The sequence below is a fragment of the Sebastes fasciatus genome, chromosome 7, assembly GCF_043250625.1.
Source record: "Sebastes fasciatus isolate fSebFas1 chromosome 7, fSebFas1.pri, whole genome shotgun sequence".
Classification (NCBI taxonomy): domain Eukaryota; kingdom Metazoa; phylum Chordata; class Actinopteri; order Perciformes; family Sebastidae; genus Sebastes; species Sebastes fasciatus.
The window spans coordinates 36,857,082-36,870,514 of record NC_133801.1 but is presented as its reverse complement, the minus strand read 5'-3'; the positions used below and the strand labels follow the sequence as shown (position 1 = coordinate 36,870,514).

The window sequence follows — 13,433 nt, the reverse complement described above, 5'->3', positions numbered from 1 at the left end:
ACCGTGATGTCTAGCTCTGCTTTTCCTGCAACGTGTGAAACCCAAAGTGTTTCCATCCTTTACTGGATGTGTAGTGTTTACCACTTTAGATTTAACATGGGAGGGTGCAGGTCGTATCCACTCTGACCCTCCAACGTTTTCTACTTTATTTTGTTATATCAGAGTCAGACAGAAACAGACTGTGTGATGTAAAGGGAAATCATTCCACAGGAAGGTGGTATGATAGGAAAAGGCCCTTTGGCCTGTTGGCATCTTTTAACTGTGTGTGTGTGTGTGTGTCAGCCTGCTCTGATTACTTGATCTATAACACCTGAGTACCAGCAATCAAAGGTTACCAAGGAAACCTTTGATCTTAACTGCTTTGATGTTAATGCTAAAATGATCTCCAGTTAGACAGTTTTACATGGACTCAAAGAGAGAAACACCTACCGAACAAGTCCTTCTACGACAAAAAACGTGACTGCTATCGCTTTGATTCTTTATGAGTAGTAAGGACTCCCAGATGAAGATATGGTGCGAAATTTGTGTGTGTAGTGTCAAAAATGTTCCCTTGGCGATAGTTTCTAAAAGCAGTAACTTTTGCTCTGATCCAAAAAAAATTCCAAATATAATATGGGCTTCTATGTGAGCGTAGCCTGGAGATGCTGTTACTTCCACGCATTTATCACCAAATGTGTAAGTCTGACTGATTCCATAGCTACATGACTGCAACCAGCACAATATTTCCAACATTTCTGTGAAGATATTATGTATGAAGAGTGAAAATTGTGGAAATGGGAACGAGTTTAAAATAAACTGGGGAAAAAAAGTTCGGAAACTTGCGTTGGAAAGCCTGTTTATTTACCTTCACAATGATGTCCTACTTGTAAGGATCATGCTTTTGTGGGATGAGCAGCACAATTGATTATGTGGGTAGCGCCCAAGAAAACTTGCCAAAATGCTCTGCCAATGGTAAACAGTGTATTCTCATAAGGCTACCAGGAAGCCTGCAATGACTGCCCTTCACCATCAGGCCCGTTGGCGCTGGTGTCGACAACACAGACAACGGAACCTGAACATGTGGGGGAATGTCATGTTCAGTGATGAGTCCAGGTTCTGTCTGCCAAAGTTTGATGGCAGGGTCAAAGTATGGAGACGACGCAGAGAACGCTATGCTGATAGTTGCACCGATGGAGAACAGCTTTTGGTGGGGACAGTATCATAGTGTGGGGGGGGGGGCGGCTATCCCATACCTCCACAATCTGGGACCTAACTTCATCCTCCAAGATGACAACGCTCGCCCCCACAGAGCCAGGGTTATCACAGACTACCTCCACAATGTGGGAGTAGAGAGAATGGAACGGTGTGCCAAGAGTCCAGACCTCAACCCAATTCAACATTTGTGGGATCAACTTAGGCGTGCTGTACATGTTAGAGTGACCAACACAACCACGCTGGCTGACCTGCAACGAATCCTGGTTGAGGAATGGAACGCCATAGTACAAATGGGATATTAAAAGTTGAATAATAGCCAGAATCTACGGAAGATGTGGAATATTTTACAGTTTGAATGGAGTTTCTAGGTGAAAGTGTAATGGAGCAGTGAAGAGTTGAAAATGCTTGAAAATGTTTAAATTCTGAACATTTCTTCCATTCATTTCATTGGAGAATTTTTGATGAATTATGGTTAATAATTATGAAAATATTAAAGTTATGAATGAGAAAAGTAATAGCCATCGACTCCTAATTGAGCTGCACGTTTTGATGTTTGAATGGAGTTTCTATGTTGAAAAATGTGGAAGGAGTAGCGATGCAAAAAAGTGGTCTGAAGAAAAATTATTTAAAAAAAAAATTGTAGTAAAAGAACATAGGTTATTATTATTATTGGTGTGAATGCAATAGAAGAAGAATTATAAACAGTAGTATCACGGTATTGTCAAAATGTGATGTTAACTGTATGTCAGTACTTTAACATTTTCGGCACAGATTAACAATACCATGATACTACTGATAACTTTGCTCAATGTGATCGTGAGATGAAATTTTCATACCATTTCATCTGTACTCCTGAGGTAACTCCACATTAAGGGTGTAACAATTCATCTACTATATCGATTTATATTCCTACGATCCAACTACATTGATAGGTACTCTGCAAGTTGTCCTTCATGGGAGATGTATATCGATATAAAATCAATTTGAAACGCAAATATCGATACTAAGGATTTGCACCTTGTATTTAAGGACGACAAACGTTCTATGAAAGTGTTTTTTTAGCACTTGTATTAGTAAAGAAATGTTAAATGTTAAATGTTACTGCTGTTCTCCAGACATGCGCCAGCTTGCCAGCTCTGCCCACTGCAGCGCGTGCACGCAGCATGCGGACGAACGGCGCACTAGACTCCTCGCTCTCTTACCCGGTAACGGCATGGAGGGAGACGGGCACCGGTCTGCATGAGCTTTCATTTTGGGCATCATCAGCATCAAGCGAGGCAAATTATCACAACGGGAGTAAAGTAAAAAACAAAACAGAAATTCAACTTATGTTATTCCTTACGTAGTTTTAAAATGTTGTTCCAGATGTTTTCATGTATGAAAAGAGCCCAAATGAACCCTGTAGGTGGACTACTGGATCACTATCAGCAGATTATTTAAACAGCGTTTGTAGAGGAATGATTCTGTCCCAAGCTGTTTGATCACTATCAGCTGTTTGATCACTATCCAAGTTCCTATTTGATTGTATCGTATCGCTCTACATGAGCCAGATATCGTCCTTGAATCGTATCGGAACCATGGAAATCATATCGTATAGTTGTAAAAATCGTTTCACCTCTACTCCACATCCACCTTTCTGATGGGCTGCGAGTTAAACTGGACTGCATTTAAAGTGAGCTGCATCTAATATGTTTTCATGTACGTGAAAAAAGCTGAACATAGCTTCACCAAGGTAGAGTTTGTTGGGAGGCCAATTCCTGTATTGGATTATATTAGCCTGTACAGATGTAGTGTCGTCACGATACCAAAATTCGGACTTGGATACGATACCCTGCCTAAATGTCTCGATATCGATACGATTCCATGGCAAAAAATCTAAAACATCAGGAAAAGTAATGGAAAAACAGATGACAGAACGTCAAATTACTTTTTTTATTGATTAAAAATGTTTAAATGTTAACGTTTATAAATTATTAATTTATTTATTATTAATTATAAAAACAAATGAAATGGTATGCAGTAATCTGATGTCACCTATACTTGAGTTTGTGATTTCTTTCATAGTTAATCTTTGCATTTATTTTTGATAATGCACACATTTACATTTCATCTGTAATTGTATTTCCTATTTGTTTTTGTTAGTGTATGTTATTAGGATTTAAGTAAATAAAAAGACAAATCTATCTTCTTATCTTGTTTACTTATAGCCTAATAACATCGGACGCTCTGTCTCCTCACCGTTAAATATGCACTTATGTTACGCCATGTACACAAACCACGTACCTATCAGCTGTTCGGTCAAGACTAGAGACGTAACCACTTAAAAGATGGGTGTTTAAGTGTTTCTAGTGAAATGAGGAGGTATCGTATCAGATAACTTCATTAATATATATTTATATCATTTCAATTTCACCAATCAGCCGTTCCTCATATTTTGGAATAAGGAATAAATAGAAACAGGAAGTCTGACACTCATTCTAATAGAAAACAATGCAATCGGACTGATTTAGTCACTGACGCTGGCTCGCGTTAAATAAAGATATTCCACGTCGTCTTTCACCTCCAGAATCCAGGCTGTTGGTTGTCTCCTTAGACTCTACTTCTATAGCTTTAGACTGTAGTTCTGTCAGCTCATGTGAGGGAATGTCGCCCCCTCCTGGTGAAGCTAGTAAATGCACCTCTTACTTAGATTGTTTCTACAGACCTGCCACGGTACCAATTGGACAAAATTACATAAACAAACAGGAGGGAAGTTGCAAATGTCACATGGCCCACAAATGCACAGGAAGCGATCGGCAAATGCGCCAATATCATTCCACGTGTAGAAATGGATGCATAATGTGTATACATCACTTTGAATGTAAACCTTAAAATACATATTTACAGAGTAAGTTATGTGTATTTGCAAATCGCCCTGTATTTTTGTGGACGTGACTTTACACAACACAAATACAAAAATAAGTTTGTAGGCAGTGAAATATTAGCAGATCATGGTGCATATTTGTGAATTGTCTTCTGTGGATTACAACTATTATCTACAGATCTGCTGCGGTACCAATCGGACAAAATTCGGTAAACAAACAGGAGGAAAGTTACAAATGTCATGTGGCCCATAAATCCACAGGAAGCGATCTGTAACAGCGCAAATATCATTCCACGTGTAGAAATAGATGCACAAATGCGTATATATCACTTTGAATGTAAACCTTAAAATACGTATTTACAGAGTAAGTTATGCGTATTTGCAAATCGCCGTTTATTTTTGTGGATGTGACTTTACACAACACAAATACAAAAATACATGTTTGTGGATAGTGAAATATTTGGAAATCATGGTACACATTTGTGGATCGCTTCTGTGGATTACAACTAATATAGTCCAATAAAAACTCCCATACATTCACCCATTCTCACACACACACACATTCATACACTGATGGCAACATTCACCCATTCACACACACATTCAGCCATTGATGGCAACATTCACCCATTCACACACATTCATCCATTGATGGCAACATTCACACACACATTCATCCACTGATGCAACATTCACCCATTCACACACACATTCACAAACTGATGGCAACATTCACACACACTGATGGCAACATTCACACACACATTCATACACTGATGGCAACATTCATACACTGATGGCAACATTCACCCATTTACACACACATTCACACACACTGATGCTAGAAGCCAATCTGCCCATCAGGATCTAATCTAAAAACTCATTCACACACCGATGTCTCAGCCTTCAGAAGCAGTTTGGGTTTCACTGTCTTGCTCAAGGACACTTCAATATGTGACTGAAGGAGCCGGGATCGAAACCCGACCTTCCAATTGGTGGGCGACCCGCTTTACCTGAGCAACAGCCGCATCATGCATTGTACATCATACAAAATGTTTAAAACATACATTAGCAGTTTCTAAACATTAGACACAGCAAACACATTCTGTCCCTTCATCCAGTTTGAATAAAGAGGAACTTAATCTAGGAACCTCTAGGAAGTCTCAACCCATAGGAAGCAGTTCAGCATCAGATCGTGCATTAACCCTTCTGCATTAACTCTTAACCCCAAATAAAGTGGTCTGAGGAAAGCTGGTGGAGCAAGTGTTCTGCAGAGGGATACATACAATTAGAAACTTGTGTAGTTTGAAAAGCTAAAACAAAAAAAATTATGTAGACTAGGGGTTGGAACGGTTCGTGTGACTGTTCGGTACAGGACGTTTGGCTCGGTCCGCGACATCCTTTCGGTTCGCTGTTACCCAAACAGCTGTTTATGTCTACTACTCGCATGCACGGAACAAAAGCTCTGGAGCGTGAGTTTTACCTGGAAAGTTTTGGCAGCGCACCAGGAATGTTGCACTGTAGCGCCCAGTAGCTCATGATAGTCGAGCTAAACTGACAACGATTTGTGTCAAATTGCACGCCGACACTGTTCAACTGAAGTCGGGTTTATATGTGGACACACAACATTTAATTACGACTGCATCACCCGAATGTGTTGATTAGCGGAGCGAAACAAGAGCAGACTGGACGGAGAGTCCGTTCCCCCACAGCGTTCAGACAGTCTCCCACTGCAGATTCCCACCGTGCCAAAGTAGTATCTGATGCTATAAGAATGTTTATCACTGCATATACAACCACACACCATCACAAACAATGCAGAATTAATAATATCTAATGCTATATGAGTGTTTATCGCTGCATATACGACCACCCTCCATCATAAACAATACAGAATCAAAGCATATGGTCAAAGTACGTGAGCCTTCACGTGTGAATTTAAGTCTGCTGTGCCTGCCCTGCATAAACTGTTGAGGATTTACCAACAGCCTTAAGATGGAACATTACATTTACAACACAGACATTTGTTATTTTATTTTTGTAATTTATTTTTTCTTATTGACAATATGTCAGTATTTGAGTGCCTCAACTGTTATAGTAAGAATTATGTTGAATACTGTTGAATGAGTGGGAGATAAAAAGCTCTGTTTTTTAGTATAATTCTGGTTGAGCTTATGCTTTAATGTATGGCCTTAGTTTATAATTACATCATATTTATATGAAAATAACAAAGCTGCATTTTTTGTTTGCACTAATTACTGTAGAAGACCTATTCTTTCAATTAAGATTTGACAATGAGGAAGTGTATTTGTTCTTTATGTAAGCCATACTTTTGTTAAGGCAAACATTTGTTTACTTTCATTTTGCCAAATAAATGAAAAGCATGTTGAAATCAGAACATGACCTCCTCGCTGTACCATAAATGTACCGAACCGAAAACCGTGATCACAAAACCGTGATATGAACCGAACCGTGAATTTTGTGAACCGTTCCACCCCTAATGTAGGCAATAAAGAATTGAAAAATGCACTGCTCAAATAAATAAAGCAATGACAGGAAGAGAAAATGGAACCCAACAGCAGTTTAAAAAAAATGTGTATGGAGGACATCTTCAGTCTGCAGCTGCTGGCAGGCATTGTCCAATTGGTCATGGCAGATCCCCAATGGGATAGCACCAACAGAAGGTGGGGGCTTGTATGAAAGCAGAGATTCACATTGGAACCACCGACTTTACAACAGGTCAACCCAGAGATGTGGTGATTGAGACAGCCTTGTTCTTTTCTGGGTTAAAGACCTGACCCATGGCTTTTCAGGTTCAGCCAAGCATCCCAACCCGGTCAGCCAGGAGGGGGGTTGTGGTCTGAGGGGGCCAGGATCCCAAGTGCTGCTTTTTTCCAGTGTGTTCTTTTATGAAGGACACAAATCCAAGGGGGGTCGGGGGGGTTCGTTCAGCTGCCGGCCCCATCCCTACTTAGTGAAGGCAGCCACGCTATGTGTTTTAGCGTGCTGGAGAGAGCTGGGGGCCGTCACAGGTTGTCGACTCGCTTTTATATCCTCCCCACTGTAGCAATAATCGCACTACAATCATTACTGCAATTAGCATTTCTCCTAGCATATGTGTATGCTAGTCAAAGACAGCCAAATGCTCTCCCTCTCCCTCTTCCTCTCCCAGTAAGAAGAGGGAGAGCAGCCTGCTGCTCCATCACACTGCTCTGATGATTTTGATAGAAATCTGCTGTGAAGGGTGAGGTCCCTTCCAAGATAAAAAAAAAAGTACTGAATAAGAGTAAGGAGCATGGAAATAGTACAAATAAAACTAACCAAGTCATTGTTTTTTTTCCACTGAACGGCGGGGTATGGGTTCACCAGGACAGAGTCCCATTTGATAATCTGTCTCTGAGTGATGCCGTATTATACTGCCTTTCAGTTGTCTCTATACAATCCTCAGATGACAACACTTCTGAGTAAAAACTGCATTTGATTTGCTTAAGATTTCTTGTTTTAATTAGATTTATTTCAGTTTAGTGGTTAGCTATTAATTGTGCTACCAAAGATTTTTGTTGTGAAAATAAAAGGGTACAAATATAGAAATAATCACAAACTCTAAAAACATATCGACCAATATGGCAGTAGTTTAGATATAAACTGGGCCGTCCCCAGGGATCCCATTAAACCCCATCATAACAAGGCCGAGAGAACAATAACAGCGCTGCCTCATTAGATGCTTCATCACATGAACTGAACCAAGTGGACCCCCAATAACAAACCTCCTAATAGGCTCCTTGTCTCTCCAGGTATTCCGTCACAAATACTAACCACCAAAAGCTGCACTTATTTAGCAGTGGAGCAAAGTAGCAGCCTACACATATGGCGAGCGTTGCTACATACGTATATGGCAAATACCATGGCAACTGAAGCGGAGTGTGTAAGGGCTGTAAACCTGTGTCTTGCAGTCAGATTTAACAGTCTGAAGTTGAAATCACAACATTTCAATTTACGTATGGGAAAAACGCAGTGGGTTCTAATTTTTATTAACAGTCCTATTTTTGAGAGAAGAGAGACAGGCCAGTGGATCATTTCCAACCCTAGGTGGGAAAAGAAACTCTCGGTTAAGTGAGTACTTACAAGTAGAAACCAGGTTAATAAAACTTCCGTTGACTGAGTCTCGCTGTCACTTTTGTGTATTATGTCAGAAATAGCAACAAAAGTAAATATAATGCATGGAATTAAAAGGCCAAACAAACCATCAGCATTTAACAATGCAAACAAACAAAGTTGAAACAGTGATATAATCAAACTAAAGATTTAGAAGAACTACCTGCTCAAATGTTGGCATTTGTAAATGGTAAAATCTTCACTGTTCCCTCAAAATAAAAGAGCCCCCTTCAGTCTCACCTTACTTAGGACATTTAACTAGATGTGATTAGGCTAACAAAAATGAGGTATTTCACCAATCGTAATTTACCCCATTAAATGCATCTCCGAGTAAAAGCAGATTACGAATGTATTCAATAAACACCGCCTGTTAATCTTAAATGTCAATAATAATAGTCAGAGGTGTCAGGTCCTGTCAAGGCTGCAAGGCTGTGTACAAAACAACTTTAGAAAAGAAGTAACTGACCAGGTCCAGAGAGCACTGTAGTAAGAAACATCCAATCCCACAGCTTTACATCCTGCTGCCATGCTGGCAACGCCACCAGTGAACTTAAGCTACATGTTAGGTTTTATACAGGTCACTGGAATGAAACATAGCACAATAAGTCAAAGCTGTAATCTTACTGATCTGATCTGCTACCCTCTTCACAGCCCGCACTGCTGAGGCTCATTACCTAACCCTCATTAACTAGATTGAATTTAATATTCTTACCATTAAGATGTGTAGAACTTCCAGGGAACTGAAACATTTAGCTCCATGGTGTTATCACCATATTATATTCTGTGGTAGTAACATTTTGTTGAAATTTGACAGTACTTGCCAACAAAAATGAAAACTGGAGATCAGTTTCTCTAGTGAGTTGGTAAAAGATACTTCTGGATTACCCAAAAGCCTCGGATGTGCATTAGCTGTAATAAGATAAACTCTATTGTCAATAAGTATGAACAGTTTGTACTGACTGAGGTCATACAAGCAATACGTCAGGAGCAGGACTTCCACCAAAACTGCATCAACACAAATGACAACCAAAGACTGATTTACTGACCTAATTACTACTTATAAAAGTACTCTAGTAGACCCCGTATAGTGTCAAAGCTACGCTACATAGCATCCCTGTATTTTCTCCTAGAATACATCGTGATCAAGGCCATAGATGGAACACTGAAGTTAACTTACAGGATGTGAGACAGACTAAGGAGTGCTTTCCATCCATTCAAAACAAGTTACACATGCTGGAACGTTACTACGGTTGAAACAACAAAAGGCCACATTCAACTTTACACTTTACCTTCCATGGTAGCTGAGTCCATGGGGACTCGGGGTGAACCTTAGTAGCATTATGGTTTGCAAACCGTGGCTCCACATTTGTAGTAAAAGAACAAAGTTTGGCGTCTTTAGTGTTGTCCGCGTGCTAGGTAGCCTCACTGCTAGTGTTAGCGTATGCTCACTTCAAGTGTTATAGCTAACTGTTAGTGTTAGCCCTAGCTCAGTGCCAGTGTTAGCCCTAGCTCACTGCCAGTGTTAGCCCTAGCTCAGTGTTAGCCTTAGCCCACTGCTAGTGTTAGCCTTAGCTCACTGCTAGTGTTAGCCTTAGCTCACTGCTAATGTTATAGCTAACTGTTAGTGTTAGCGTTAGCCCAATGCTAGTGTTAGCCCTAGCTCACTGCTAGTGTTAGCCCTAGCTCACTGCTAGTGTTAGCCCTAGCTCACTGCTAGTGTTAGCCCTAGCTCACTGCTAGTGTTAGCCCTAGCTCACTGCTAGTGTTAGCCCTAGCTCACTGCTAGTGTTAGCCCTTGCTCACTGCTAGTGTTAGCCCTAGCTCACTGCTAGTGTTAGCCCTAGCTCACTGCTAGTGTTAGCGTTAGCTAACTTGTGGTGAACAGACGGCTGTCTGCTGGCAGCTTAACACCATTCTAGGCAGCAGCTGCCTCTCTTCCTCTCTTCTTTTTGTCTACTCATCACAGTAAATACATGTCTGCCTATCATCGCTATCTTTCTAGGGATGATGATTGCTTTGATGCAGACGAGAGAAGTACCCGGGTTAGCCAACCCATTAGCCAACTAGCTTAGCAAACCCTAATGCAATAGCCACAGCTACTTTGCTAACGCGCGCGCATAACAGCTATGGTAGCAGACATTAGCTTCACGCGGAATCATTGTGAGGTGATACACAGCCAGCAATATCAGACTCTGGTTGAACACACACTTGAGATGATTTAACGGCCTCGGAGACTCTCCGTAGATCCCACCCAGCCGGAGGTATCGGCTCCGATAAAGCTGGTTAGCATTCTGCTACAGGGACTCACACAGCGCAGCTAGCTAGCAGGCTAACACCTTTGTGTTGCTCTGCTAACTCTGATTCATTTTACAAAGTCATAGAAACACATTTGGCAACCGCGTTTACGCCATTTCAAAACCGCGTATGCAGTTCCCGAGACTACTGTTGTACTGTGCTACTTACTTGGAATAAAAACGTACTCCAGCTCGGTTCCATTGCAACACTTAAAATCTGCAGGAAACCTACAAGGAATCTACAACAAAGCAGCTAAACATGGCAGCTACAACTTCCTGTAACCCCCAGGGCTGGAGCGGGCTGGAGCCTTTAATACATCCAGGGCTGGAGCGGGCTGGAGGGGTGGAGGGGGCTGGAGCGGGTCCACTGGACCGTTTGTTTTTTAGGACGTCTGGATTCACAAAAAAAATCATTTCAAATATTTCCACTTCCATTACAAACGTCTTCCAAGAGACAAAATAGGCCTACTATGTTTCACGATAAAAACCTAGTAGATAAATATAATGAATGACATAACATGGTTTCATATTACCATAAAATGTAAAAATATAAACAGAAAAGTGTAAGATGAGGATGCTCTTGTTATATATTAAAATATAGTAGTAGTAATATTTTCTCAATTCTGTCTTAAGAAATGCTTCAATACATGGAACACACTGTCCATTTAGTGGATACAGAGTAAAACCCCATAGAAAGAAGAAATATAGGTTTTTCATCTTCAAACAGAAGAGCAAACTTAACTGTAAGTGAATCAGGAATATATAGGTAAAGGTATTCGTAAATAGGCTATAGCTTTCATGTTTGTTTATGAAAAATATGAAGTTAAGTTTAACTTTTTATTTCTTCAGAAAACATCTCTCCCAGTAGTCCTGCTAGTGCCTGAATAAACCACCTGATTTCTCCATGTATATGTATCCTTGCAGCACTTCAGTTTTCTGCTGCAATTAACAATTATTTTGCATTATCGATTACTCTGCTGATTATTTTCTTGCGCGTGGCGGCTGCCTCGCTGAACTGCTGCATATCCCACGCGTGGGTTGTCCACACCGGCAGCGTCTCTGCTGCTGCTGCTGCCAGCCCTTTCTCTCTGCGTAGAGTTTACCTTTCATAATGGCCATTTCATTTCATTAAACATGTCATTTATATTTATTTGAGACAGAAAAAGGTTAAGAAGCGTGTGCTCATTTGTAAATAATAGTAATAATTCACAGTTAAAAGCTGGTACTTTATTCATTCATGGAGCTCTGCAAGTCACTGCATTTCCTACAACACTGTCCTGTAAATATTTCAGAATAAAAGCCTTGTGTTAACAAATGAAGGAATGCTGTGCACAGAAAAAAACACTTGGGGGCTTTTCTTTTGAAATGAAAGCAGGTAGTGTTGATTTCAAAATAAATCTTTACTTTTTTCTGTCTGTGACATATTCTAAAAATACACACATCAAAACTGTAGTAATCTTGCTGATATGATGTCAATATAAAGTCAAATGATCACTTTCACTGTCTGTTGTTGCTGTGAGCTGCGCTGCTCACGAAGGCTGTGTGGCTGTTTTAACCTGTTAACATGGACACCAAAATAAAATACAACAGGTTCCGAAGCCACCACACGCTGCTGACGTTCCCTTTGTTAGGTAGTTAATGTATACTTTATTGTCCTTCACCTCACAAATGACAGCATTAGTGACCCATCTAGATCGAAAGAACAGATAACTGTGACTTAACGCTTCATCATTTCATTGGAAACTGTTTGAAAAAGGGCAGACACTTTCAAAAATTACTTGGCAGGTGATTGGATAAATCACCTGTCAATCAAACTCTTGCGGTCTCCAGTCGGGAGAAGAGCATAAACATCTTTTCCATCAAGAAAAGCCTTCAGTGTCATTCTTTGCTTTTCTTTCAATGAAGAAATACTCTTCAGTTCTGTTATAACTTATGCTATTGGAGCATCTACGCTAACCTCTCTAGGAGACGCCATTGTTGTTTAGAACAAACAGTCGCCTCCATGTGTTGCCTCACACAAGCGCCCGAGACAACCAAACGGCGGTGCTATAACTTCCGTGTCCATCAGGTGATGCCATTGGGCCCAAAAAGACTTGTATCCATAGACTTAGATTCGGAAAGAGACTTCCGTAAATCAGCGGATAATTTTTTTGAGTTAAATCCACTTCCCAGCATGAACACTTGAATAGCCCTCATGTGAATGAGACCCAGACTGAGGCTGGAGCGAGGGCTGGGAGGCAGAGTTAAAGGAAACGCTACTGCGCTTCCTCTATATGGCCCCAATGGACTCTCATAGGAATGAACCGGCACCCGCCGCCAATGCTGTGTCCAGTTCTCTTTATACATCCATGGCCTCACACACACCTAAGCCACGCCTGGAGCCAGCTCCTCACAGGACGCTGTGATCTTATGACACCGCGGGAATCCAGCTGCCGTCCAAGGTAATACGAAACAAGCAATCCCAGAATTATGTGGTAAAAAAAAAATTAAAAATCACATGTTGCGGTTGTACTAAATATAAGAAGTTAAACAAAATCAACTAGAAAAGAGAGATGAATCTGTTCACTCAATAAAACAAAGCTGTAGAAACACAACAAAAGAAAAGAAGCAAGTTGTGCAGGTGAGACTAAGAAAACCCTCGATCTTAAAACATAATAATATCTTTAATTATATAGCACTTATCAAAACAAAGTTAGAAAATGTTTCAAATAAAAAAATACACAGCAATAACAAAATAAAAGTACTAAAAGAGCAACATACAAATTAAGATAGTGAAACCCATAAAACAGAATAAAAAGTAGATTCAGGTGAAATGAGGGAAGGCAGTGCAGTAAAAGTATGTTTTGAGTTTAGATTTAAAGGAAGCCGCTGACTCAGCTGATCTTATTCCTTTAGGCAGGGTGCTCTAGAGCCTCGGGGCTTTTACT

The 13,433-nt window shown here is 40.4% G+C and overlaps 1 protein-coding gene across 1 annotated transcript in view; it reads right to left on the bottom strand.

Annotated features, from left to right (window-relative positions):
- LOC141770704 (vascular endothelial zinc finger 1-like) overlaps positions 1 to 10,837 on the bottom strand; it is a 36,835-nt gene extending 25,998 nt beyond the window's left edge. Inside the window, exon 1 of the mRNA XM_074640553.1 lies at positions 10,676 to 10,837. Coding sequence (XP_074496654.1) covers positions 10,676 to 10,708 — 33 coding nt within the window. The 5' untranslated portion in view covers positions 10,709 to 10,837. The remainder of the gene's footprint in view (positions 1 to 10,675) is intronic.
- Positions 10,838 to 13,433: the final 2,596 nt, after the last annotated feature.